General features: G+C 40.3%; 1 protein-coding gene across 4 annotated transcripts in view; it reads left to right on the forward strand.

Moving 5' to 3' along the window:
* The window catches only part of kidins220a (kinase D-interacting substrate 220a), an 80,574-nt gene that overhangs the window by 16,640 nt on the left and 39,287 nt on the right, over positions 1-24,647 (forward strand). For all 4 annotated transcript variants that reach the window (XM_041812215.1, XM_041812216.1, XM_041812217.1 and 1 more), the window contains exons 3-23: positions 195-293; positions 963-1,061; positions 2,704-2,802; positions 3,056-3,154; positions 3,278-3,376; positions 5,117-5,314; positions 5,455-5,553; positions 5,855-5,953; positions 6,841-6,939; positions 8,177-8,354; positions 8,478-8,642; positions 8,747-8,926; positions 9,125-9,290; positions 10,290-10,441; positions 10,998-11,098; positions 11,421-11,606; positions 11,793-11,933; positions 12,891-13,128; positions 14,816-14,907; positions 16,996-17,140; positions 19,381-19,543. In XM_041812215.1, coding sequence (XP_041668149.1) covers positions 195-293; positions 963-1,061; positions 2,704-2,802; positions 3,056-3,154; positions 3,278-3,376; positions 5,117-5,314; positions 5,455-5,553; positions 5,855-5,953; positions 6,841-6,939; positions 8,177-8,354; positions 8,478-8,642; positions 8,747-8,926; positions 9,125-9,290; positions 10,290-10,441; positions 10,998-11,098; positions 11,421-11,606; positions 11,793-11,933; positions 12,891-13,128; positions 14,816-14,907; positions 16,996-17,140; positions 19,381-19,543 — 2,897 coding nt within the window. The remainder of the gene's footprint in view (positions 1-194; positions 294-962; positions 1,062-2,703; positions 2,803-3,055; positions 3,155-3,277; positions 3,377-5,116; positions 5,315-5,454; positions 5,554-5,854; positions 5,954-6,840; positions 6,940-8,176; positions 8,355-8,477; positions 8,643-8,746; positions 8,927-9,124; positions 9,291-10,289; positions 10,442-10,997; positions 11,099-11,420; positions 11,607-11,792; positions 11,934-12,890; positions 13,129-14,815; positions 14,908-16,995; positions 17,141-19,380; positions 19,544-24,647) is intronic.

A 24,647-nucleotide genomic window follows, 5' to 3' on the forward strand; every position in this document is an offset into this window, starting at 1 on the left:
GTTTGCCACATTACATAAAGAGGTGGATAATCAATTTGTTCCACGAATTATGATTAGAGAATAGTGTCAGTACCTGCCCTGTCTCCCAGAGACTTCTCCCAGCGTTAAAAACAAAACAATATAATTAATTGGTTTGATGATGTGTTAACATATCTATCACAGTTTCTCTTCCTTTCCCTTTTTGCATGTTTCAGAACGGACAGACTCCCCTGATGGTGGCGTCAGAGCAGGGCAGTCTGGAGATAGTACAAGAGCTCATTAGGAGAGGAGCCAACGTTAACTTGGATGATGTTGTAAGCATACACACACAGACAAAACCTCTCTAACTGCCTGATAAAAACACACCAACACACGCAGATACACGTGGTACTGTAGAGCGCACTACAGGTGAAAAACAGTGCGGCCAATTTAACCGCTTTACATTGAAGGCGTTGCTGAAATACTGGCCTTTATGTAGCATCCTGCTGAACTCACCACACTCCGGCTTAGTCCATAGCTATTATGAGCAATCATGAGCTATAATGACAACTTATTACACACTTTTACCTTTACTCCTCTGACGAAATGACAGGATCCAGTCGTCAGCCAACACCCACCCATGCCCACACACACTCACGCATCATTTTACCCTCCCACTTCAGCACACGCACTCAAACCCACACAGTACACCTCTCATTAACATCTCTTGTGCATGTAACCTGTCATTACACCTGCCGCACTCAAACTTTTGCTCAGAATCAGAAGCAAGGAGAGGCATTACACACTGCGGTCAGCCTCGTCTGTCACGGTCCTATCTATCCATGCGACACCCTGTTCCCATGAGCACCTGGTATGACCAGCTGGTAGGTAAAGTGCTGTGACCATACCTGGGGCGTCCAACGTAGAGCTCGGACAGACATTTGACCCTCTGGACTTGGAGTGTCATGGGAGTTCTCAAGATAATAGGTTGTCTGTGTGTGCAGGACTGCTGGACGGCGTTGATTTCTGCAGCGAAGGAAGGCCACATTGAGGTGGTAAGGGAACTGCTTGAGAACAATGCCAACCTGGAACATCGAGACATGGTAAGAACATGAAGAGTTATCCACAAGTTCATTTTACTCTTTATTTTATTTTATAACAGCTTTATTATGGTATGCCTTATTCAAAACTGCCTACCTTGAATTGTAATATCATGTACTCAAGAAAGGCCAAATGGTATTGATGTTAAGTCAGGAAAACTGCAAAAAAGAAAGTGAATATGTGAGGAAAACTGGGTTCTAAGACCATCCATGTGCCCTAGCTGATAAGATCAGAATAAGAATCGGAAATGTTTGTTTTGCCCAGGAGAAATCTGTTTGTTTCAGCTGCTTTTATACGCAATATAGCAGCAAGAGATGAAGAAAAATGAAGTGAATAAGAATTGTTAAAAAGAAATAAAGCAATAAGGACTAAAAGCACAAAGTACTGTAGATATAGCCTATGTACACAAAGGGCTGAGAGATAAACAAATATGTACAAAAAGTGCTGTATTGAACAGTAGAGATATTGCACATGCACACTATTAAACAGTTCATTCAGTAAAAAAAAAACATCATTTTGGCAAATGTGAGGTAAATAGTCTACATGGTAATCCCTGTTTCCTTAGGTTGAATGTTGGATGTTTTTTACACATCTGTCCCTTATTTGGCTAAACATACCAAGAAACTTACCCTAAGAAATAAAATGACACAAGTTTGTCATGTTGGTATCCTTAGTACAAAACGATGCAATAGCTCAACCACTGCCTTGACTTGAAACATAGAACTAACATCCTCAGACTTGGCTGTAAGTCAAATCTAAACTCTATAACCTCAATCTACTTTCAAATGTTACAGAGATACTACATCTTGATTATATGTGCTTTCCATGTTCCTCAATATGCGATAGCCCCGCTGCTGGTTGAACCAGAGGATCCATAAGCCTTAAATGGCCTTCAAATGTAATTACTTTTATGTGTGATGGCTCCTCTCTTGTGGTAATCCCATTTATTCAGTTCTGGTTGTCTCTGCATGGGCCAGCAATATGATTCAGTCCAAGCATCCGGACTGTTACGAAGCAGACTGTCATCGTCTGCGGGCATGCTGCAGCAGCCTTTTTTGTATGTTCATGAGCTTACAAGTAGAAATGTATGAGTTGGACATTTATATTATTCAAGCTGAAGCTGCTTGTTGTTTCCTGCATTTTGAACAGACAGAAATGCTTAAAATGTGATCCAAATGAGCAGTAATCATCAAACAATTAACACATGAGTTTTAAATCTCTATTTCCCTCTTCTATTTTTCATGTAAGATGATATATTTTAGACATAATTTTAAAGCCTCTTTGACTTTATGGGAAATACTCAGGACATCAGCTGACTTACTGCACTGCGGGTGTGTCTAAGCTGCACAGGGCAGATCACAGCCAGTCATCACAGTGGGATTATAATAAACCACTCTGTGTGATACTGTTCACTCACTGGATCGTGTGTCACTCCAGCTGGAAATAGCACATTTTCCTACATTCAGTCTGCTCAGTTGTAACATTTTCTGTACAACTTTAAATTGATACTCTGGCTGACCTTAAAGCTTATTCTATTAGAATATATTCTGAAAATTACACACAGATGATAAATACACTCCGTGGAGACCGTTTTTTGTCTTCTCATACATTTTCTGAATACTAAACCATGATCTGTCTACTCAGGGAGGGTGGACTGCTCTCATGTGGGCAGCCTACAAAGGTCGCACGGACGTGGCCCAGCTGCTTTTGGAGAAAGGAGCAAACCCCAACATCACTGGTCAGGTACTGAAACTGGACATTATGTCCTCTGAGTTTGTCCATAATGGTGGCACTGCTCATATGTGTTTTGAATATCAGTAAACAAAGCCACAACACAGCCACAGCTTCACTCCGTATGTACACAGTTCAAACACTCCCTCATCATTTGCTGTTTCAGTCAAGTGGTGAGGCTCAAAGCATTAGTTAGACCACAGGCCCCTACACTGATCATTAGTTACTGTCAGCGTGACTTCACCTCTTTCGTCTGCCCCAACAGTACAGCGTCTACCCCATTATCTGGGCGGCAGGTCGAGGCCACGCAGAGATTGTCCATCTCCTGCTGCAGCATGGAGCCAAGGTCAACTGCTCAGACAAGGTAACTACATGCAGACAGATGTTCATCATTTACTCCACTTTAATCACACAGAAGTTGAAGTAAGGGACAACAGCTTTATAAGTCCCTGGATTTTACTCTTATAATTTCTAATTTTCTGCACAGTATGGTACCACTCCTTTGATCTGGGCTGCCAGGAAGGGACATTTTGACTCTGTGATGCACCTTCTAGCTAATGGAGCTGATGTGGACCAAGAGGGAGCGGTGAGTAGATTTCCAGTCAGAAATGGTTTCTATTCTACTATGTTAGGACAAATCCAATTCTGTTAAGCTTTTATTTTGACTAATTGGCCTTTTTATACATACATCCTTTAACAAAGGCAATTTAACAGAATCATAACCAGAGTCAGAAATACTTTATTAATCTTTAGGGTGGAAATTTCATACTGTAAATATATTTTTTCTCTTTTTTCAAATAAACATCTTGCTGTCTAAACTGTAGCCCTGCACTTGAGTAAGAAAGGTGACACTACCTGCTCATGGATGCGGTTTCTATACTGTGTTCCTGAATTTTTATGCATATACTGTTTTTGTTCACTTTTCTCCTGGGTAGTCTATATAATCGGCAGTCAATAGGATTTTTCATTCCTCAACAGTTCTATTGTAATCCTGTTTTATTTGACAAAATTACCAGAGGTATTTTTTTCCAAATACAAAAACATCTTAAAATGCAGTGTTCCAAATTATTATGCAAAACAAAGTTTAAAACACTGAATAGTTTTTGAAGAACTGGAAGCAGAATTCTGTTGTAATTCTTTGCATTAGGAGGTATTATTTCTCAAATCAAAGCTATTTCAATCAAAAAATGTTTGTTTGATTGGAAACATATTTGCATAATAATTTGGAAGACAGTAAGGGCAATACAACAAAATCTTGTTACCTCAACATAACTGAAAGAACCAGCAGACTTTTAAACTTAATGGCCCTTATAGAAGCAAATATCACTTGAAATTGATTACAATATTTTGTCAATCTGAATTGATTACAATATCTTGTTTTTCACAACATAATTAGCACTGGTCTGTTGCTCTCTCTGTCTCAGAAATCTGAAAGTGAAGCAGAACAGTAGGCTGGAGAAGTGTGAAGGGGGGCAGAGCATTTGCTTGGTTTTTAAAAATTTGGTGTGAAAGTCGCATAGTTAACTTTTTAAATATTAAACAATGAAGGAGGTATATACTGTACATAGTGGTGTAAATAGTCTATCTGCCAGAAAATGTATGATTTCGCAGTTTTACTTCACATAATGCTAAATAACAATATACTGAAAATGTTAAAGCTCCCTTGAGGAGCTTTCAGTGTGTGTTAATTTTTGTACACCCTGTCTATAGTGTCAGTACACATACTAATATTTCTCCATTATGGCTTTGAACCAATCATCATTTGAATATCTCTAATCCTTTGTAGTGTAAACATTTGACTTTAGTCTGACCAGTTAGTATATCAACAGGAAAGTCTTGATTTTTTTGTTGAGGCTCATAATTGGTGCCATGACACACAAAACAGCCTGTTCTTGCTGGTGTTGTTTTCACAAAATGAAGATTTAATGTTGCTGCGACCTAAACCCATTAGTAAACTGCAATGTTAAATAATTGATTGCATCAGTGACGCAGCGCATCTGTGCTGCTTCGAGTCATGTTGCATCTGTACTGACACAATCTGAATGATGTGATAGCTGAATTGTGGCTTCAATAATCAGATGGAAACATATTATCCAATGCACAGCAGTTAATTTATATGTGATTAAGATGCTTGGGAAAAATATACAGCATGAGTAATTGTGCTTACTAAACGATTTGTTAACTCTTAACTGTCATTAACTCTTTCTCCCAGAGCTGCTGAAATGAATTAGTAACAAGTGGGAAACATCTTCCATATTTAGCATTGATAATACATCTGAAAACTCAAAATTCAGGGCCCTTCATTTTGCCATTTCCATCTTTCCAGAACTCAATGACAGCACTGATTGTGGCAGTAAAAGGAGGCTACACAGAGGTTGTTAAGCAGCTCCTAAAGAGGAACCCGAACGTCAACATGACGGACAAGGATGGCAACACTGCTCTTGCCATCGCTGCAAAAGAGGGGCACACAGAGATTGTGCAGGACCTGCTGGATGCGGGTACCTACGTCAATATCACAGACAGGGTAAGAACACCCTACACCAGCGTCAAAAAACTGTGCTGAGGAGGAGTAGTTGATATGAAATATGATGCAAATGAAACTACAGTTCATGTCTTTGCCTTTTTGTTTTTTCTTTCTGTTTTTACTGGCACCATCTCGTTCAGAGCGGGGAGACCATGTTGATCGGAGCAGTGAGAGGAGGTCATGTGGAGATAGTCCGAGCTCTGCTGAACAAATACGCTGATATTGACGTCAGAGGGCAGGTAGGAGCCTCTCTCCTGTTATCTTTTCTCCTTGTTTGATTTTTGCAGGCAGGAGGCCTTCTTGTGTCCTATATCACACAGCTGCTCAGCACTGTTACTCAAGTTGTGTTGTTCCTTGGAAAAGTAAACTTTAATCCATGGATTAAACTTGCACTGAAATAACACAGGCAGACCTTGATGCCCTCTGTGTAATAACAGACATTATGTATTAACAATCCACACAGTCTGCATGCCTTTTTGTGTTTGAAAAGGGATTTTTCCAAGATAAACAAGCTTGTTTGCCATATTCTTCCCTCATCAGGATGGAAAGACTGCCCTCTACTGGGCTGTGGAGAAAGGCAACGCCACCATGGTGAGGGACATCCTGCAGTGCAACCCTGACACTGAGAGCTGCACTAAGGTGAGGCACACTTTCAGTTGTGGTGTAAGATGCATACTTCTTGTGATTTTCCCCTGTTTGTTGGTACAGAATAATATGAAAACTTTATTGAAAGGGTTCCTGTCTTCAGCAATGTTTCTGAATTTTGTCATTTCCTCTTTTGTATAATTGATAATCCCTAAATCAAAAGGTTGAACGCATGTGTTCTCTTCAAAATAAATGTAACTAAAACTAAAGATATGATGATTAACTTTAGACACAGCACTGAACACAGAGCAAGCCTCATCATGGTGATGAAGTCCAGGTTGTCGAGTCTTACAGATATCTTTATTTTGTGGTTTAATGCTTTGTCCATTAAAGACAACAACAGCCTGAATAGGATTGTTAGGGTCTGCCCCTAGATCATTTGAATTAGGCAAAGAGACTTGTGCTCCCTCTTTGAGATTCAGGCTAAAAAGAAGGTAATTATCAGCAAACTGCATCGTACTTGAAAGCCAAGCTTATTGTATTTTGGATGGTGAGTTCACAATAATGCCTTCTGGTCACCATAACCAGGCACCTTTAAATAAAACAAGCCACCTTTCAAACTCTTCTATTCATTCTTCTGTCAGGTTATGGAACTCAGATGGTTATTATTTCAACTTACATTTATGACCACTCCTATTTGTTTTTATTTGTTATTTATGTATTTTATCTTATGTAACTCATCTTGCAGTCCTTCACTGACCTCCATTTGTGTTTTGTAAGTGATGACACATTACAGATAAATAATGGTTAATTGATATGAAGGTAGTTGAGCTGCTAATGAATTGACCACTTGGATTAATAAAGTTGTCTGAATCTAAAATGGAAAATATATGCCAAAACTATGAATGAAATATAACATTTTGTTTATTTGTTGGTTTTAGGAAGGAGAGACTCCTCTTATTAAAGCCACCAAAATGAGGAACATAGATATTGTGGAACTGCTGCTGGATAAAGGAGCCAAAGTGTCTGCTCTGGACAAGGTACTTTTAAAAACACGTTGAAATAAACAGTTCAGAAAATAGTTCTTATAAACTTCTTATATAGTATATTAGGGCCTCTTATACTACTGCCTATGGCTCAGTAGGTAGAGTTGTTTTCCCACAATTGGAAGGTTGTGGGTTTGATCCTCAGCTCCTGCAGTCACATGCCGATGTGCCCTTGAGTAAGACCCTTAACCCTTATTTGCTCTCATTGCTTCTCATTGCAGTGATGTGTAAATGTGTGTGCATGCATTTGATGAATACTGATGACCCATTCTATGCAGTAACCTCTGCAGTCAGTGTCTGAACGGAGTGTAAAGGTGTGGATGGGTAGGTGTGACCTGCGGTGTAAAAGCACTTGTATAAGTAGTCAGATGACTGGAAAAGCACTATACAAGCTCAAACCCATAGATTTGGGGATCTGTGTGTGTGTTTTTGGTAAATATTAGCTTAGAAAGTTGATTATCATGCTCAGAATATGTAGAAATTTATTCTGATATTTTCAGCAGTTTTATCGGCTATAACTTTCAGCAGAATATGCAGATATACCATAATTCTTACAAGTACACAAAGTGTGTCTTGTGCAAAGAGAGGCTGTGTCAAATGGAGTGGAGAGAGGAGCAGCTGGGGCTATATTCAAAATGTTGAGGGCTCACGGTGGACCCCGCGAGTGTATGCTGCCCTGATAAACACTCAAGCCTGATGGTAGATTTGTAGATTTTGCTGATGTTTAAGGTGGTTATATTGGTTGAAAACATCAGCAGAAATTTACCCTCTGCCCCTACCGATATACACAAAGAAACGACAGGCCTGCCTCAGCTGAAGTTCTTTTCTTTTTTCATCCTGATTCCTCAAACTGACTGAAGTTTTTTGGTCTGAACTACAATTCCTTTATTTTTTGCACTTAAAAAGAAAGTGGTGTTTGTTTAGGATAATTTGATTTTTAATTTGTAAGTATAAGCTCCATAAAAAAAGGGACACATCTGTATTTAGAGCTCACTGTCCATCAGCAGGTTGTTACAGTGCGGCTTTTTATTTACAAAAGACAGATTAAGATTTACTTTGCTGTTATTGTTAAAAACGCAATTTTTACATTATTTATGTAATACAGATATCTTTTCTATATTTGAAAAGACAAAACATGCACATAAACATCAGAATGTTTTGTTTGTATCCATCAAGTAAAAGTCTTTTGACAATGAAAAGTAACTGACCCATTCTGTTTTTCTTCTCTCAGAAAGGAGACACGCCCCTCCACATCGCCATCCGAGGGCGGAGCCGAAAGCTGGCAGAGCTGCTTTTGAGGAACCCTAAAGATGGCCGCCTGCTTTACCGCCCCAACAAAGCTGGAGAGACACCTTACAACATCGACTGTACCCACCAAAAAAGCATCCTCACACAGATATTTGGAGCGAGTATGACACATTTTCCCCCTTCCTACCTTGTTTTTTCTTTAAAATTAGAAATCACTTTGTCCACTGCTCTTTTTAAAAATATTTTCTGACTATATATGCTCTCTTACTCTTTTTCCCTCTCAGAGCACCTCTCCCCCTCTGAGTCAGATGGAGACATGTTGGGTTATGACCTGTACAGCAGTGCTCTCGCTGACATCCTTAGTGAGCCTACCATGCAGCCACCTATCTGTGTTGGACTGTACGCTCAGTGGGGCAGTGGCAAGTCTTTCCTCCTCAAAAAACTAGAGGGTAAGTAAATGCGTAACGTTAAAAACATGCTGCTTCAGATCCATTCACTGTGCCATGTATTTTGGGTCCCTCTCATACCTGTTTAAAATGTTCTGTCTTCCCAGATGAGATGAAGACCTTTGCTGGCCAGCAGATAGAGCCGTTGTTCCAGTTCTCATGGCTGGTTGTCTTCCTCACTTTGCTCCTCTGCGGCTCTGTGGCCGTCGTTCTCGGCTTCACTGTTGATCCCAGGCTGGCAATTGCTGTCTCCCTCAGTCTCCTAGCTGTGCTTTACATCTTTTTTGGTGAGGATTCAGAAAAGCTTGATATTCAAAATCGTCTGAATAGAATGGCCTTAAATACTGTTATGTTTAGACATATCGTCTACCAAACAAACAGCAACTAAAGTGATTTTCAAATTACATGAAATCTTTTTAGAGAACAAAACTTTATGATGTCCACACTGTAAATCAAGAACAAATCCTCCCCTCTGCTGTCTGCAGTGTTGGTGTACTTTGGAAGTCGTCGTGAGAGGGAGAGCTGGAACTGGGCGTGGGTTATCAGCACCCGTCTCGCTCGCCAAGTTGGTTACCTGGAGCTTCTGCTCAAACTGATGTTTGTTAATGCTCCTGAACTTCCAGAGCAGACCACCCGTGCCCTGCCTGTAAGGTAAAAAAAAAAAATCATCCTTTTTTTAAACACCATCTCCCAAAAAGTTAGGATGCTGTGTAAAATGTAGATTAAAAACAGATGTGATTTTTGCAAAAAATTAAAACCCCGTATTTGATTGAAACAGAACCAAAATAGCACATCAGATGCTGAATGAAGAAGTTTTATAATTTTTGAAAATTATATGTTTGTTTGAAATTTGATGCCAGCAACACAAGGCAAAAAAGTTGGCATGGGTATTTTTTACCCATTTCACATCTGGGAGACAACTTTCTCTCATTTTGAACTGTTTTGAACTGTTTTTTCTGTTACTGCTCCATGAGAGATTTTAGACTTTTTTTACAGTTCAGGATTGTATTTTATCCTCCATAATGTGCCATATCATTTCATTTGGTGATCATACATGGTGGCAACACAGTTTACCACCCAGGCTTTCTTCAGCATAGCCATGCTGTACATGCAGAATGTGTTTTGGTGCTGTCTCACTGAAATAATCAAGGCCTTCCCTAGGAAAGATGTAGTCTATTTGGCAGCATATGTTGTTCCAAAACCTTTTTATATCATTCAGCAATAAAGGGTCCTTCAGAAGGTTACCTGTGCCATGTGGACTGAAACCATCAAGGTTGCTGGCTCCTGATCTGAGGGAACATGGCTTAACTTAAACCTTTAATTAGCCAGGAGGTAGACTGAGATAGAAATCTTCTTTTCAAGACAATCTTTTGGTCAAGACAGCACACCAGTTAGAAATTAAAATACAGATAAAATTATATAGAATTCACATAAATTTAGCATGGCTTTGAGCCTTTTTTTGGGGGGACAAAGATATGAGGATAAGAAAAAGATGTTAACACTTTCATTTATCTCAGTATATTTGATATGTGTGCCAAATCTGACATGAAGCATTTTTTTGTTGAAGAAATTCTTTGATCCTAATCTGATTTGCATTTTTTCTTTTTTTTTATCAAGCAAATTAAGACATTATTTTTCTTTCATTTTCAGGTTCCTGTTCACAGATTACAATCGCCTGTCCAGTGTTGGAGGAGAGACCTCCATGGCTGAGATGATCGCCACACTCTCAGATGCTTGTGAGAGGGAGTTTGGCTTCATGGCCACTCGGCTCTTCAGGGTTTTTAAAAATGATGAGATCCAAGGTAGATACATGTTCAAATCCCACTTGTTTATGAGATTACAAAAATTTTCACGTTTTCAGTCAAGAAAATGTCTAATTATCTGTCAGTGGCAGGATTTTAAAACAATAAAAAATCTAGTATTTGGGTGCAGATGGCCTAGCAGTTTGGTCGCGCCTCATATCCGCAGGCAGTCCGGGTTCAAGTCTGGCTTGTGGTTCCTTTCCCGCATGTCTCTCCCCCTCTCAAATCCCTGTTTCTGACTCTATCCACTGTCCTCCACTGACATAAAAAGCCTAAAAATATATCTTGAAAAATTATCTGAAAACAAAGTTGATCATAAAATTGAATTTACTTGAAAACACTGAAAAATCAAATGACCGTTTGTAAGTATAACTTGTTCTTAAAATGAACTTTTTGGGCATTTTTCTCCTTGTATTTAATAAAACAGTTCCTCAGACAGTCTAAATATGTGAAGCATGTGGGATTATTTCAGGGTTTATGAAAAATAAAAAAGTTTTATTTGTGCTATCTACTTTGAGTGTCTTCCTGTCACATTAACTTTTGTCCTATATGACAGGTAAAAAATGGAAGAAAACATGTTGTGTCCCTTCCTTCGTGCTGTTTGCCTTGACACTAGGATGCCTGATCACCGGCATGGCCCTGTTGGCCATCTTTAAGGTGGGTAAGATTGATGCGCCAGCAACCCTGCTTAAATACTAAATAAACATGCTTTAATAATGGTTGCTCTTAGTTCAAGGCTCAAAACAACAGGTGACCATTTTTTACATGGGTTATCAGGGGAACCGTGTCATCTAGAGTCAGAACTGCTCACTCGATTGTAAATATCAAATCCTGTCTTAAGACTCATCTGTTTATGTTGGTTTTTAATGCAAGTTGAGCTTGCCTATATTCTGCTTGCATTTTTTAGTCATATTTGTATCATTAGTCTGCCAAGCACTTGTCAACTGAAGTATTTAATCGCAGTGTGTTTGTTTCCCAGGTGGACCCTGAAAACTCGACAGTGAATGCAGTGCTGATAGCCATGGCCAGTGTGGTTGGGTTGGCTTTACTGCTGAACTGTAGGACCTGGTGGCAAGTGGCTGACTCTGTCCTCAACTCCCAGAGAAAACGTCTTCACAGTGCTGCCAACAACTTGCATAAACTCAAGAGTGAAGGATTTATGAAGGTAGACTAGTACCCTTTTTATTATTGCTGCATGAAATGTCTATCCTTTGACATCATAGATGAAGGGGGTTTCCATTCTCTTTCAAAGTCATGATGCTGTAATCATCAAATCAGTTTCATTACTCACATAAACATTGAAATTTTAATTAAGTTGAATGATTGATTCTTCCCTCGTGTTTAACACCAGGTTCTGAAGCATGAAGTGGAGCTAATGTCAAAAATGGCTAAAACGATCGATGGCTTCACCCAGAACCAGACACGCATGGCTGTCATCATTGACGGACTGGACGCCTGTGAGCAGGACAGAGTTCTGCAGATGCTCGACACGGTGAATGATGAATGCAGCTTGACTGATAACAAGATAATGTGCAGGAAATACTTTTTCAACATCCGTCACTCAAGCAAATTTATAACCACGAGACTGTTGTAGAGCAGCTGACATGTAGCCTTTCCACTCAGTGTGTCTTTCACCTGTGCACACAGGGCCAACACATCTCCATTACTGTGCAGCCACTCTGGTGTTCCCAGCTGCCTCAGCTCCCCTCCAAGTCCACCCACCCCCCAGCTGCTGTAATGCAATTTCCTTTTGCCAAATGTTATTATTTGGTGAAGTAATCCCACAGAAGATGGCAACCTCCTGTGTGCTAATGTGATTTTCTTATTTCTGGAAGCACCTCCTGGTCGTTGTAATGCCATCGTCTGTCCAAAGAGATTCAGAAACGGCACCTTGAAATCCATTTTTGCAGGTTACATAAATAGCCAAATTGCGCGTTTTTTCTCCCCATCAGTCTTGGAACTCTTCTCACTGGTTTGGGTGCATAAAGATGTAAACATCATGTGATTGTGCCTTTGTGCAGACAGCTGTTATGAGACTGAGGTTCATCATTCTGTGGGACGGGCCTGAGGGTGCTGGCCAAGGGGTTAACAAACCATGTATGCATGTAGCACAAATCGATGTCCTGTGACACTTAGACAATGTCCCTCAGTAAACGGGGTGGAAATCCCCGACAACATGTGCTGCACTGTCCGCTCTCACAGGGGCCATTAAGTTTAAGTACCACAGCTGACTGCTGTCTTCAGCTGTCATCTTGGTTATTGATTAGATTATACAGTAAATGACCCATTTTGACATGGATGTTGTTGACACTTTACGGAAGGATCTGCTATGGGAACCACTCCTGTTTCTTCACAAACAGTTTTGCCAAAGACTTACAACCGAGAAAACATTTAACAAGTATCAGAAAGATGTCCCTCATGCATTAAATTTGGCTCCTGTCTGTTCCAGGTGAGGGTGCTCTTCTCCAAAGGCCCTTTCATCTCCATCTTTGCCAGTGACCCCCATATTATCATCAAAGCTATCAACCAAAACCTCAACAGTGTGCTGAGAGACTCTAACATCAATGGACACGACTACATGAGGAACATTGTTCACCTGCCTGTATTCCTCAACAGCAGAGGACTCAGTACAGCCAAGAAGCTCTGCATGGTAGCCCCCAGCAATGGAGAGACAACGCCTGCTGAGGGTAAGGACAATCAACATGTTTACTTGAAATTAGGGAAGTCAGTTTATTGTGTGGCCACTCACTTGTTAAACTGTAAACAATTTCTAAAAACCTGGGAGACCACAGACATAAGGACAGTTTGAAACTATTTTACATCGCATAATGTTCTGAATGCACACGTAAGATGGCTCTGCCAGACTGAAACCACATGCTTACCGTCTGAGGTAACAATATCACAGATAAAACATGCATGATCAAACATCAGAAGAAAAACAACGATGGAGGATGATTATATTCCTCTGCTGGCTGTCCTGGTGTGCATTACAGTTGCAGCAAAAATCAAAATATGAGGAAAAGAATGAGGGTGATAACCTGGCAGTGATGTGTCTATAAGTGTGTTTGTCAACCATAAAGATACAGTGCATTCAGAGAGTATTCAGCACCCTTCACTTTTGTCGGTATTGTTATGTTACAGTGCAGCCTTGAAGCAACAGTTTAAAAAAACATTTTTATTCTCATTGATCTACACCCAATACCCCATCATGACATGTTCATTCTAAAGTCATGATCATTTTAGAATTTTTTGCAATTTAAAAAAAAAATGAAACACTGAAATATGACATCAACATAAATATTCAGACCCTTTGCAACAACACTTGAAATGTAGCACAGGTTTCTCCCATTTCTCTAGATCTTTGCTGAGATGTTTACACATTGATTGGAGAGGTAAATTGAATGGATTGGACATGATTTAGAAAGGTATACACCTCTCTATAGAAGACCTCACAGCTGACAATGCATATCAGAGCAAAAATCAAGCCATGAGGTCAAAGGAACTGCCTGCAGAGCTCAGAGACATGATTTTTGCAAGGCACGTATCTGGAGAAGGCTACAATAAAGGTTCTGCTGCACTGAAGGTTCCAAAGAGCTCAGTGGCCTCCATCATTCCCAAATGGAAGAAGTTTCCAAGAGCTGGTTGCCAAACTGAGCAATCAGGGGAAGAGGGTCTTAATAAGAGAGGTGACCAAGAACCCAGTGGTCACTGGCTGAGCTCCAGAGATCCTGTGTGGAGATGGGACAAAGATCCAGAAATACAGTCATCACTGCAGCCCTCCACTGATCTGGGCCTCATGGCAAAGTGGACTGTGCAAAACAAATGAAAGCCCTCTTGGAGTTTGCAAAAAAAAAACTCCACATGAAAGCCAAACAGCTTTCTGTTCTGAATACATTCTGGTTGCACTGTATGATACAAGGTCAGGGAGGATATGAAGCAGTAAAATAATCACATTGACGCCATGCACTTGAGGATGATTTGGAAAAATAATCATTTGCAACAAACCTTGTCTTGGGAGACTCTTGATTCTTGAGAGCAAGAATCAAGCATTTTTAGACTTGGGAGGAGACACGGTTTGTGTTGTGTTGGCTGAAAGGGAAAACATGTTTAAGTGCATGGCTGGAAGAAAGTATGGAAGGGGACACAGTACTTATGTCAATAGTCTGTTCTCCACCCCTACTGTGACATAAAAAAGTCAAATTAAATGACCTAAAGCAGCTAGAAACATAGCTCGACTGAACTATGCATGTAAATATACAGACTGTATTGAAAAGCTTCCCATTTGAAGACAGGCTCAATTGATAAACTTCGAATAGAGAAAGGATTTGGTTGTCCAATGATCAGCCGTCTCTTTCTTCTCCTCTCTCTCTCCAGGCTGGCATGAAGACACGGACAGAAAGATGTCACAGACGAACCTCGGTCAAGACCAGGCCAAGTTTGGCAGCAAGAATGCCCTAAACCGCAGGGTAACTGCTATGTATTTGAATTACTTAATATCTTATTTATAAAGTCATTAAATGGGGACTGCTTATTAATCAGTGAAAAGCAAATTCAAACAATGGCATTTAACAAATGCTAGGACCATGCTAAGACCAGTATATTAAAAGCTGTGTTTGTCATTGTGTATAGACACAGTTCACACCCTAACCCTAAACAACCACATCAAAAAGACAATGACAATAGCAAACTGCAGAGTAGCTTTCCATACTGAATTAAAATAGAGACAGATGTTTGTTTATATAACGAGGTAAAATAAATTAGTGTTCCCTCAACACAGTTATTATCTGGAAATATCATAAAGCTGGAAATGATTACTTGATGTCCCAGCATCAATCAAACAACATTAAAATGCAGTTAGTTCACTGCAGCTTGAATAGAAAGCATTGGATAAAACTCTAAGGTGCTGTCTGAGAAACCCTCACTGCTCGCTGTGCTCCCTGAATGTAACCGAGATAGGTCCAGTACAGGTGTGGCATTGGCAGCCAGTATGGAGGCCAAGGGACAGAAGGAGATGCACAGAAACAAGAAAAGCAAGGGAGAGAGAGAGAGGTGCTCGGTGTACGGCCAAGGTTCCTGGTGTAATTGATGTAATGACTGTTTATCCTTCCTGCTGCGTTGCCACAGCCTAATGACAAGGCCTAGCAGCAGTGGGTCCCTGTGACAAAACACTGGCACCAGGTCTGCTGGCAGGAGGCTAAGTGACTCTGCTGCTGCTGCTGATGCCTCCCACCCCCCGCAATACTTTCCTGCTACCCCACCTTCCTTCCCCCCTCCCCTTCTTGTTTGTTTGTTTGTTTGACATTTGTTTGTACCTCGAGTTTATCTAGTACCCTCAATTATTGGTGTTGGCTCTTTTATTACGGGCGGCACGCTCTTTTTATTTGCCCTCCGCCACTAGCTCACTCTTGGCAGGAGGGCCCTCTCTCTACAAGTGGAGATTAAAATGAGGGCAGGAGGGGGAAATGAATTAGTGGCTCTCCATTTTCATGTGGCTGCTGAAGTTGTGGATGACATAAGTAGTATCGCTGCCATCTTATCTCTGTTTATCAGATTGAAATGAATGCCCTTTATAGGACAAACTCAACACTCGGCTTTGAGTTTTCTTGAAAAAATAAAGGACCACACACTTAGCGATTTACCTTTTATGGAGAGATTTACTTACACACTAAACAGTAGAAGAAAGCATTTAAAACCATCTAAATTAACCAATAAACTATGGTCAAAACTGACATGTTTTGGAAAGTCCATGACACAGGGCTGTGCGTCTGACAGACCTTTTCCAGTTCTGACTGAGTGGTGGCCATATGTTTCATCTCTCTGAGAAAGAGGTCATGAGACCAGCATTACAACTTCAAAGTCAAACCAAAAGCCTCGCCTTGGCTCATGACCGTGGCAGCTGTCTGATATCATCACAGATGTTCCCCGGTATATCTGTGTCAATAGCTCGCCTGTGTGTCATGACTGTTCAGCCTCGGACAGCGGCTCTTTGATATTTTTTTTATTTTTTATTCGCAGTCACAGGAAGATGTTTTTCTCATGAAAAGTTAGATATAAAAGGAAACATGTCATATGCATATCATTCGAGTAAATAAAAGTCCTTCTTTTTAAGGAACATCCTGTGCTGCTTACGCAGACATGTAAACATGTGAGAATATGTGAGGACATCAGAACCTGTTCACTCATCTACATGTAATCCTTAAACCTTATTGTTAAACCCTATGCTTAGATAGATTAAGATAACATGGGGACACTGAATCCCCTGCAGCATTGAAGATGTATGAGTACTGGAAACCTCTGAAAGTATCAGGAGTGATGTTCTGCTTTTTTCCCTCCTTGCTTGATTTGTTTTAAAAGCTAGCAAATTGTGAACCTTAAATTTACAATATAACTACAGATATCTACAGATTTACTGCCTGTTTTCCCAGTGACAGGATTTCTTTCTTTTTCAGCATCATTTTTGATCAAAGTGTTTTTAAGACATGCATTATCAAACTTGACAGTAAAGCTGGAAACACAAATGGTCTAAACATGTTAACAATTTCATGCTTTGTAAGGACACATACAGGCGCCGGCACATGCAGAGGACCATCACCAGACAGATGTCCTTTGACCTGACCAAGCTGCTGGTGACAGAGGATTGGTTCAGTGACATCAGCCCACAGACCATGAGGAGGTTGCTCAACATTGTTTCTATCACAGGTAAAGCCTGTTTTATTATTATTATTATTATTAATATGACACTTTCCAGTTCACAATTCAGAAACAGAAAAACTCCTACAGGACAGAAAAAAGACAAAACTAGCAAAGATACATGCCAAAAAAAAAATCATAAAGCTCAGCATCAGTGTTCTGTTTATCTTTCATATGAATAAGATTCGATTGTAAAGTAGAATAACCATCCACTTCAGTAAAGACCACTCAAATACTTCTTCCCTCTGTCGGGTAAACCCAGCTTTCCTCTTTCATCAACAAAAACTTAATCAAAGACATAATTAATTTTTTTGTAAATCTTCTGTTAGTTCACTTCTGTCAGTTGAGACATTGCTGTCCATCAGTTCTCCACTAAACTAGTTCTTTGTGGAGTGTCAAACTTCTGTCAGCCTTGTCTAAGACTTAACTTGGGGATGGAGAAAGGGAAAGACATCTATCCATCTTCTTCCGCTTATCCAAGGTCAGGTTGCTATGGCAGCAGGCGAAGTAAGTTGACCCAGATGTCTCTCTCCCCAGCAACGTTTTTCAGTTCTTCCTGAAAGATTCCGAGGCACTTCCAGGCCAGATGAGATATATAATCCCTCCAATGAGTTTTTGGTCAACCTGATTAGATGCCCGGACTACCTCAACTGGTTCCTTTTGATGTGAAGGAGCAGCGGCTATACTTCGTGCTCCCTCCGTATGTCCGATCTCCTCACCCTATCTCTAAGGCTGAACCCAGATACCCTCATGAGGAATCTCATTTCGACCTCTAAAACCCACAATCTCTTTCTTTCGGTCGTTACCCAGAGCTTATGTGCAAAGGTGAATCGACAGCTTTGCCTTCTGGCTTTGCTCCTTCTTTTACCACAACAGTATGGTGCAAGGCCTGCAAAACTGCTGATGCTTCACCAGTGAGCCTGTCAGTCTCAGAGTCCATTCCATCCTAACTTGTGAACAAGACCCTAAAATACTTGAACTTCATGGAGCAAAGACTCACTTGCAACCCAGAGGGAGCAATCCGACGATTTTTGGCAGAGGACCATGGCTGCAGACTTGGAGGTGCTTATTCTCAGCCCCAAACTGTGGCTGCTGGAGGTCCCCAGCCGAGGAGACCAACAGAGCCACATCATCTGCAAACAGCAGAGATGAAATTCTGAGGTCCTCTAACCAGAAATTCTCCTTTCCAGAACAAGGCTACACCTTGTCACAGAATTGGTGACAAGGTGTAGCCCTGGCGGAAGTAAACACGCATCTGGATTGTGTCTGGTTTATGCTGAGAATGCTGACACAACTCTCACTTAGGCTGTACAGGGACCTTATTTTCGCCGCAGCAGCCCAGGAACCACATATTACCACAGTACCCCTCACATTACCGCCCTAGGGACAGGATTGAAAGCCTTCTCCAAGTCCATAAAACACATGTAGACTGGATAAGCAAATTCCCATGCTGTCTCAAGGAGCCATGCAAGAGTTAAGAGTTGTTCCACTGTCCCATGACCAGGACTGAATCTGTATTGTTTCTCACAAATATGAAGTTTGACAGTCGGCCGTAGCCTCCTTTCAGTACCCTTGAGTATGCTTTTCCTGCGGGGCTCAGTAGTGCTGTACCCTGATATATTGAGCACAGCCTCCGGTACCCCTTTTTAAATATGGGAATCACCACCCTAGTCTGCCACTCCACAAGTTCTGTCCGAGACCTCCATGCACCATTGAAAAGGTATGTCAGTAAGATAAAGACAGCAACAATAAATTTTCAATTTAATTTTAGACTAAGTTTGAGCTGACAATTCTATATTTTCTCATTATTTTATATGCAACTACAGCATGACACAGTTGATGGTTTGAAAATAAGGTAAAAAGAAATCGATCTGTTTATTGATAACAATTTACAAGGGAAACAGCACCCTGCAGTAGTTTGAGTAATAGGTGACACAAGGCATCACAGTGTGTGTGTGTAAAAGTTGAGATATTAATCCATAAAAAAAAAATATTATGCAAGTGTCACGCAAACTTGTTATGCGTCACTTTTTTTTGTTGGGAGTGGCAGTAGATTATGCAAGAACCCTGCATCAAATCCTCTTAACCACATTTTATGTTGACATGGCATGTAACTTTACAGAAAAACCTCCATGCCTTACTGCTGCATCTTTGACAGATTTTGTCATATTAAATTGGAGTTTGTTTTCTTGAGCAGAGTAGAAGTAAGAATAGATTGTTGTTGTTTTAACGTGCACCATCATTGACAGGTCGCCTGTTGAGAGCCAATCAGATCATCTTTAACTGGGACCGGCTTGCCTCGTGGATCAACCTGACAGAAGAATGGCCATACAGGACATCATGGATCATCCTGTTTTTGGAAGAGACGGATGGAGTGTCTGACCAGGTCACCCTCAAGACAATTTATGAGAGGTACAAACACACATTCACATAGACTAAATCACTCCTTGTTCAGCAACTTATCTGAAATGCCTCTTTAGAGTTTATTTATTATGCATATTTCTTGTTAAATTTCCCTCCTAAAGAGATAAAAATGTTCAGAACATTTAAGAATAACAGAAAAGCTAGGATCTTGTTTCTTTATAATCTATGTAATCAAAATCCAAATGGAGTTACTTTGTCCAGCAGGTGGCAGTACAAGATTTTGTTTTGTGTGTGGACAACAATGGCCCACAGATACTGCAAATGGCTGTAAGTGCCACACTAATTGGCCACTGACGGACAGATTTTTTAACTTAACTTAATGCATGAGGAGAAAGATTGTTTCTCCACATGTATGAAATTATGTCCTGAAAACTGGACAGCAGACCATGACTCTGAGACATCTTGCCGAGCAGTGAAGGTAAACTTGTGTATCTTTCTTAGTGTATAAAGTAGATGACTGATCATGCCTCTGTCTGTGTGTGGTCACTGATGCTTTAAGGTGTGCTCATTGCAGAGACGAGGGGGAGGCCTGCACAGGGCTGAGTCGCTGGGTTTGGGCGCTGTTTGTGCATCAGTCGCTGGCCTTTAAAGGTTGCACTCTGTCACACTACACTAGTGCCTACGACTCCCGCGGCAGCAAAGTGTCACAGACGGTTACTGTCAGCCGGTCAGCCAGCAAGATTCAGCAGACAAGCGTCCCTCCCCCGTCTCCAAGGCAAACCACTGCCTCATTAAAAATGTTTTTGCTATCGGTTTTCAAATGAAAATAAGCATTACTGTACATTTTTATTAAAGATGGGTTTAAATGAGAACAGAGGGAAAAGGGTCATCAGAAAGCTTTAGCTTAAGTCATGCATTGAGGGAAGTAAAAACCTTTAAGGAAATAATATTTAAAAAAAATTAAATAAGGAAGTGAAACATGACTGAGACCCATGTTCAGACATCTGAAAACAAGGGCTCGAGTCACAAGTCTTTACCCAACATGCACCTCAGTGTACACTGTTCATTAAACCTAATAAAGCCATCATCTTGTCCTTGTCCAGCAGTCCTGTCCGTCTTGATCTTCCTCCTCACTGCTCGTCTTTCCAAATGGCTGCTCTGTTCTGCAGTGGCCGTCGTAGAAGCGGCCTTAATGATGATGACAGGAAGCCTCAAACAGGCTAAACGCAACGCCTTGCCTTCAGGCCTTATCTCTTGCACTAATCTTCTACTGATAAGACTCAGGCCTTTGTCTGTGCAGCTTTTTCTGTCTCTCAGCTCTTCTTCCTATTTCATCTGATCCAAGTCTCTTCAGGTCTCCCTTTTTGTTCTTGATGAGCATTCTTATCTCAGTGATGGAGGGCCACTTGACTAACCTGTAAGAATCTAAGACCTCTTTTTTACTATGCTCCATGTTCCTGCTAGAGGAACAGATAGCCTTAAATGTTTGCTTTCCATTTCTGCTGTGTTTATGAATATGTGCTTGAAACAACGCATGCACACACTCGTATACTCCCATGGATCAAATCGTATGACTTGACCGGTTCACCATTTCCTGTATCTACTTGTTAGCATCTTCTTTGTTTAATTATTTTACAACATGGCCTTGACCTGCAAATTGTTGTTTTTTTTAGTGTGTATATATGTGCACAGGATGTTGTGCTCATCAGTTTTTTTGCACAGTGAAACTGCACATCCCCTGAGCGTTACTAAGTGAATATATTAGTGGTGAAGTGAACGTGGGGGTGAGTCAGCCCCTTATAGGTCAACTGTCGCCCTGCATCTCAGTCACAAGGCTGCTTGTGCTTTCTCTCCTCTCTTTATAAGGCTTGTAGGCTGTAGTATGAGAAATATTTTTCATTAATAATGTAGATAGCCGTAGAAATATAGTGGCTTTACAAATTTTTAGTATCAGTCTCCATCTCTTCAAAGATAATTAAAGAATTCCAGTTTCATCTTTACCTGAAGTCCTTAAAAATCCCTCTCAGGATCATCATTTTAACTTTCTGCCCTCCTAGGCTCATAAATTGAGAGTAAACGAGTCCCTACACTCCTAAATCCTAGTGAAATGTTGCATGAGTAACACAGAGTGCCTTTCAGTAGAGAAGGTGACAGCTCCTCTCTATGGCATGCACCTGAACTCCCCAGAAAAAGAGAGAAAAAAATAGAACCACACGCCCACCTTCCTTCATATCTCACACAAACACACACAGTTTTCAAAACGGCTGAAAGCTGTTTTTAGCAACTTGCCTGGCAATAACAAGCGTCCATGAGGGGCTGTGAAGTGTCATTGTAGGACACGGACGTGAAGAGAAATAAGTAGAGCTAATTCCTGTAGCTGGAGTGGGCCTGTACAACCTCCCTAATCTGATGGAGAATGTGTAATCGGGTAATAACCTTAGCGATTTTTCTACGATTAAGACCTGGGGCTGTCCAGACTGATGCAAGGTAGCAGGGGGAAAGAGCTGTGCAACAAAGATTGCACTGTCTGTAGGAGATATTGACTCAAAATTATCAAGCTTACACACACATGCACGCACAAAGCAGAGCTATAATTGACTCAAGCTCTGGTGGAAAGACTACACATTACACCTCCAGCCTCCAAAGTTCCCCACTGAAGTAAAACCAAAAACAAAGCAAGAAGTGCTTTTGGACCGACCCATATATTTGTAGTTGTCAAATTAACAACCTAGAATCCGTGTTTTCGATGCTGTTTGATCACCAGCAAATTGAATTTGGAGCCTGCAGCCTTGTGACTATGATTTTCCGGTTTATCATGTCTTCCTCCTCCGTTATCAGGAGTCACTTGTTCCTTGTTTTAGCTGCTATTAGTCTTAATGGCTCCTGCTAACCTAGCTCTCTCTCCTGCTTCATGGTTATTGCTTCAAAGCGCCTCTGCCATTTCCAAAGACTGTTAATGGGCTTTAGTATTTTTCATTTTCTTGATGTTGTTTGGAGTCATTACATTACATTTAGCTGTTTAGAAGAAGCCTTTTTAGAGAAGTAATTCAAGTAACTGAGGAAGTGCAGGTTCTGGAGGTTGTTCAAGGACACTCCTCTTGGACATGCAGCTGTTGTTGTGACTTCTTCTAACTCCCTTTTATTATTTCATTTTCTACGCTGACTCCCGTATGATTTTACATTAAACGGTTGGTAGTTGTCCTAGTGACCCTTTGTGTGTCTGTCCATATGAGTGTTGCTGTTATAACATTTTCTAAATCCAATAAGAGTCTCCTCCTGAATTGCTGCTGTGCTCTTAAAACATGAAGACCTTTATTTGTGAATCAGTTTCAGTTTATAGAGATATGGTTGGATGTTTAGGGAATCCATGTTCTCATTTTAGTGGATAAATTAAATCCTCTACTGTTTTTTGACAAATACCACATTATTGAGTTCATGACACAGTTTAATCTTTATTTCCCAATTTTCTAAAAAGAAATTTAATTGCAGAAATGTTTTACTCTTTATTTAGCCATTTAAGTCCCACTGAGATGAGAGATCTCTTTTTCAAGGGAGACCTGATCAAGAATGGCAGCAACACACAGTTTCAACAGCACTGAAACTCATATCGTACACAAATCAGTGTTAACAACAAAAATACATCAGTTCACTTACATCAGTTAAAACAATAGCATTTGCAGAGTTTGGATTTAAGAGTTTCACTAAAGATTTAAACCTTCAGAATCACTAAGTTTCACATTGTGAACTTGTTCCAAGTTAAAAGGGCAGAAAACCTAAGAGCCTTCTTTCCTAACTCAGTTTGGACTTTGGGAACAACAAACTGTACAAGGTCAGTTGAACCCAGGTTGTCCAGTCTATCCTTCAAGCCCAAAAGAGAAGACAGGTAGTCTGGACTTTTACCTTATGTTTTTTTTTTTAATTTTATGAACACCTACCAATGTCCAGGATGACTAAGACTCAAAGGAGTCCAGTAGACTTTAGCATACAAAGTACAATGGTGAGTAAGTAATCTGCAGTTAGTGATAAATCTCTCACTCCATTATACACACAGTTCAACAAATGAAGACTCAGAGCAGAGGCATTCATGTACAATACATCACCATAATCAAGGACAGGCAAAAGGTAGACTCAACTTGTCTCTTTTAGAAGTAAAAGGAAAAACAGGATTTGATTCTGTTGTAGAAACCAAACTAAAACTTTAGGTTTTTATCAATATACTGAATATGCTTCTTGAAAGACAAATTTTAGCCCCTAAATGTTTAAAAGAAGATACAACTCTCTTTCTTGATTGTATTTAGAAACAGTTTTCTCAGACAGTGATCCTTTTGCTGCTCTTGAAGATGTAAAGAACATGAGTTTTGTTGCATCTGCATTAAGAACAAGCTGCAGCTGACAAAGCTGATCTTGGACTAAATCAAAAACATACTAAAGAAGATACTTGTGCAGGTATAGGGGCACAGCAGTAAATAACCATATCATCGGTATAAAATGAAAAGAACCATATGGAATATTCCATCCCATACAACTATTGGAACAGCCTGGGTTCTGCCACTGAGATAAATTGCAAACCACCCAACATCATGTTCTGAGAACCCAGTAGCTTTTAGGCAGTCAAATAAAATCCTGTGATCCACAGTGTCAAAGGCCATAGGGAAATCTAAAAAGAGAGACAAACAACACTGTTTCTTGTCCAAGGCCTTTGGAATATCATTGAAAACTTTCATAGCAGCAGTGGTAGTGCTGTGGTTTTTTTTCTAAAACCTGACTGAAAGGAAGATGAGATACCTACACAAACATTTTGAATGGGCTAAAAAGCCACCAAAAAAAGGCTAAGATGAATGCAATAATAGTCTCTTTGGTCAAGACATGAGTGATGAAAACAAAAGGTGCTCAGAATGCGAGATGATGATTAAAACAGTGGCAGTTGTTTCAGACCTTTAATATCATTAGTCCTTTTATTTCCTCCAGTACAACTCACTCCACAGTCCCTTTTTTGATTTCCCATGTATGTAGGCACAATTTCACTGCACCAAGATGTCCCAAAAAATGAAATTAGAGTCAATTTATGAATAGATATGTATTTTTTAATTTAAAATCTATGACTGTTAAAACACAAAACATCCATCCTTATTTTTCTGTGTAAGTAACTTAA

Source organism: Cheilinus undulatus, linkage group 18, assembly GCF_018320785.1.
Source record: "Cheilinus undulatus linkage group 18, ASM1832078v1, whole genome shotgun sequence".
NCBI classification, from domain to species: domain Eukaryota; kingdom Metazoa; phylum Chordata; class Actinopteri; order Labriformes; family Labridae; genus Cheilinus; species Cheilinus undulatus.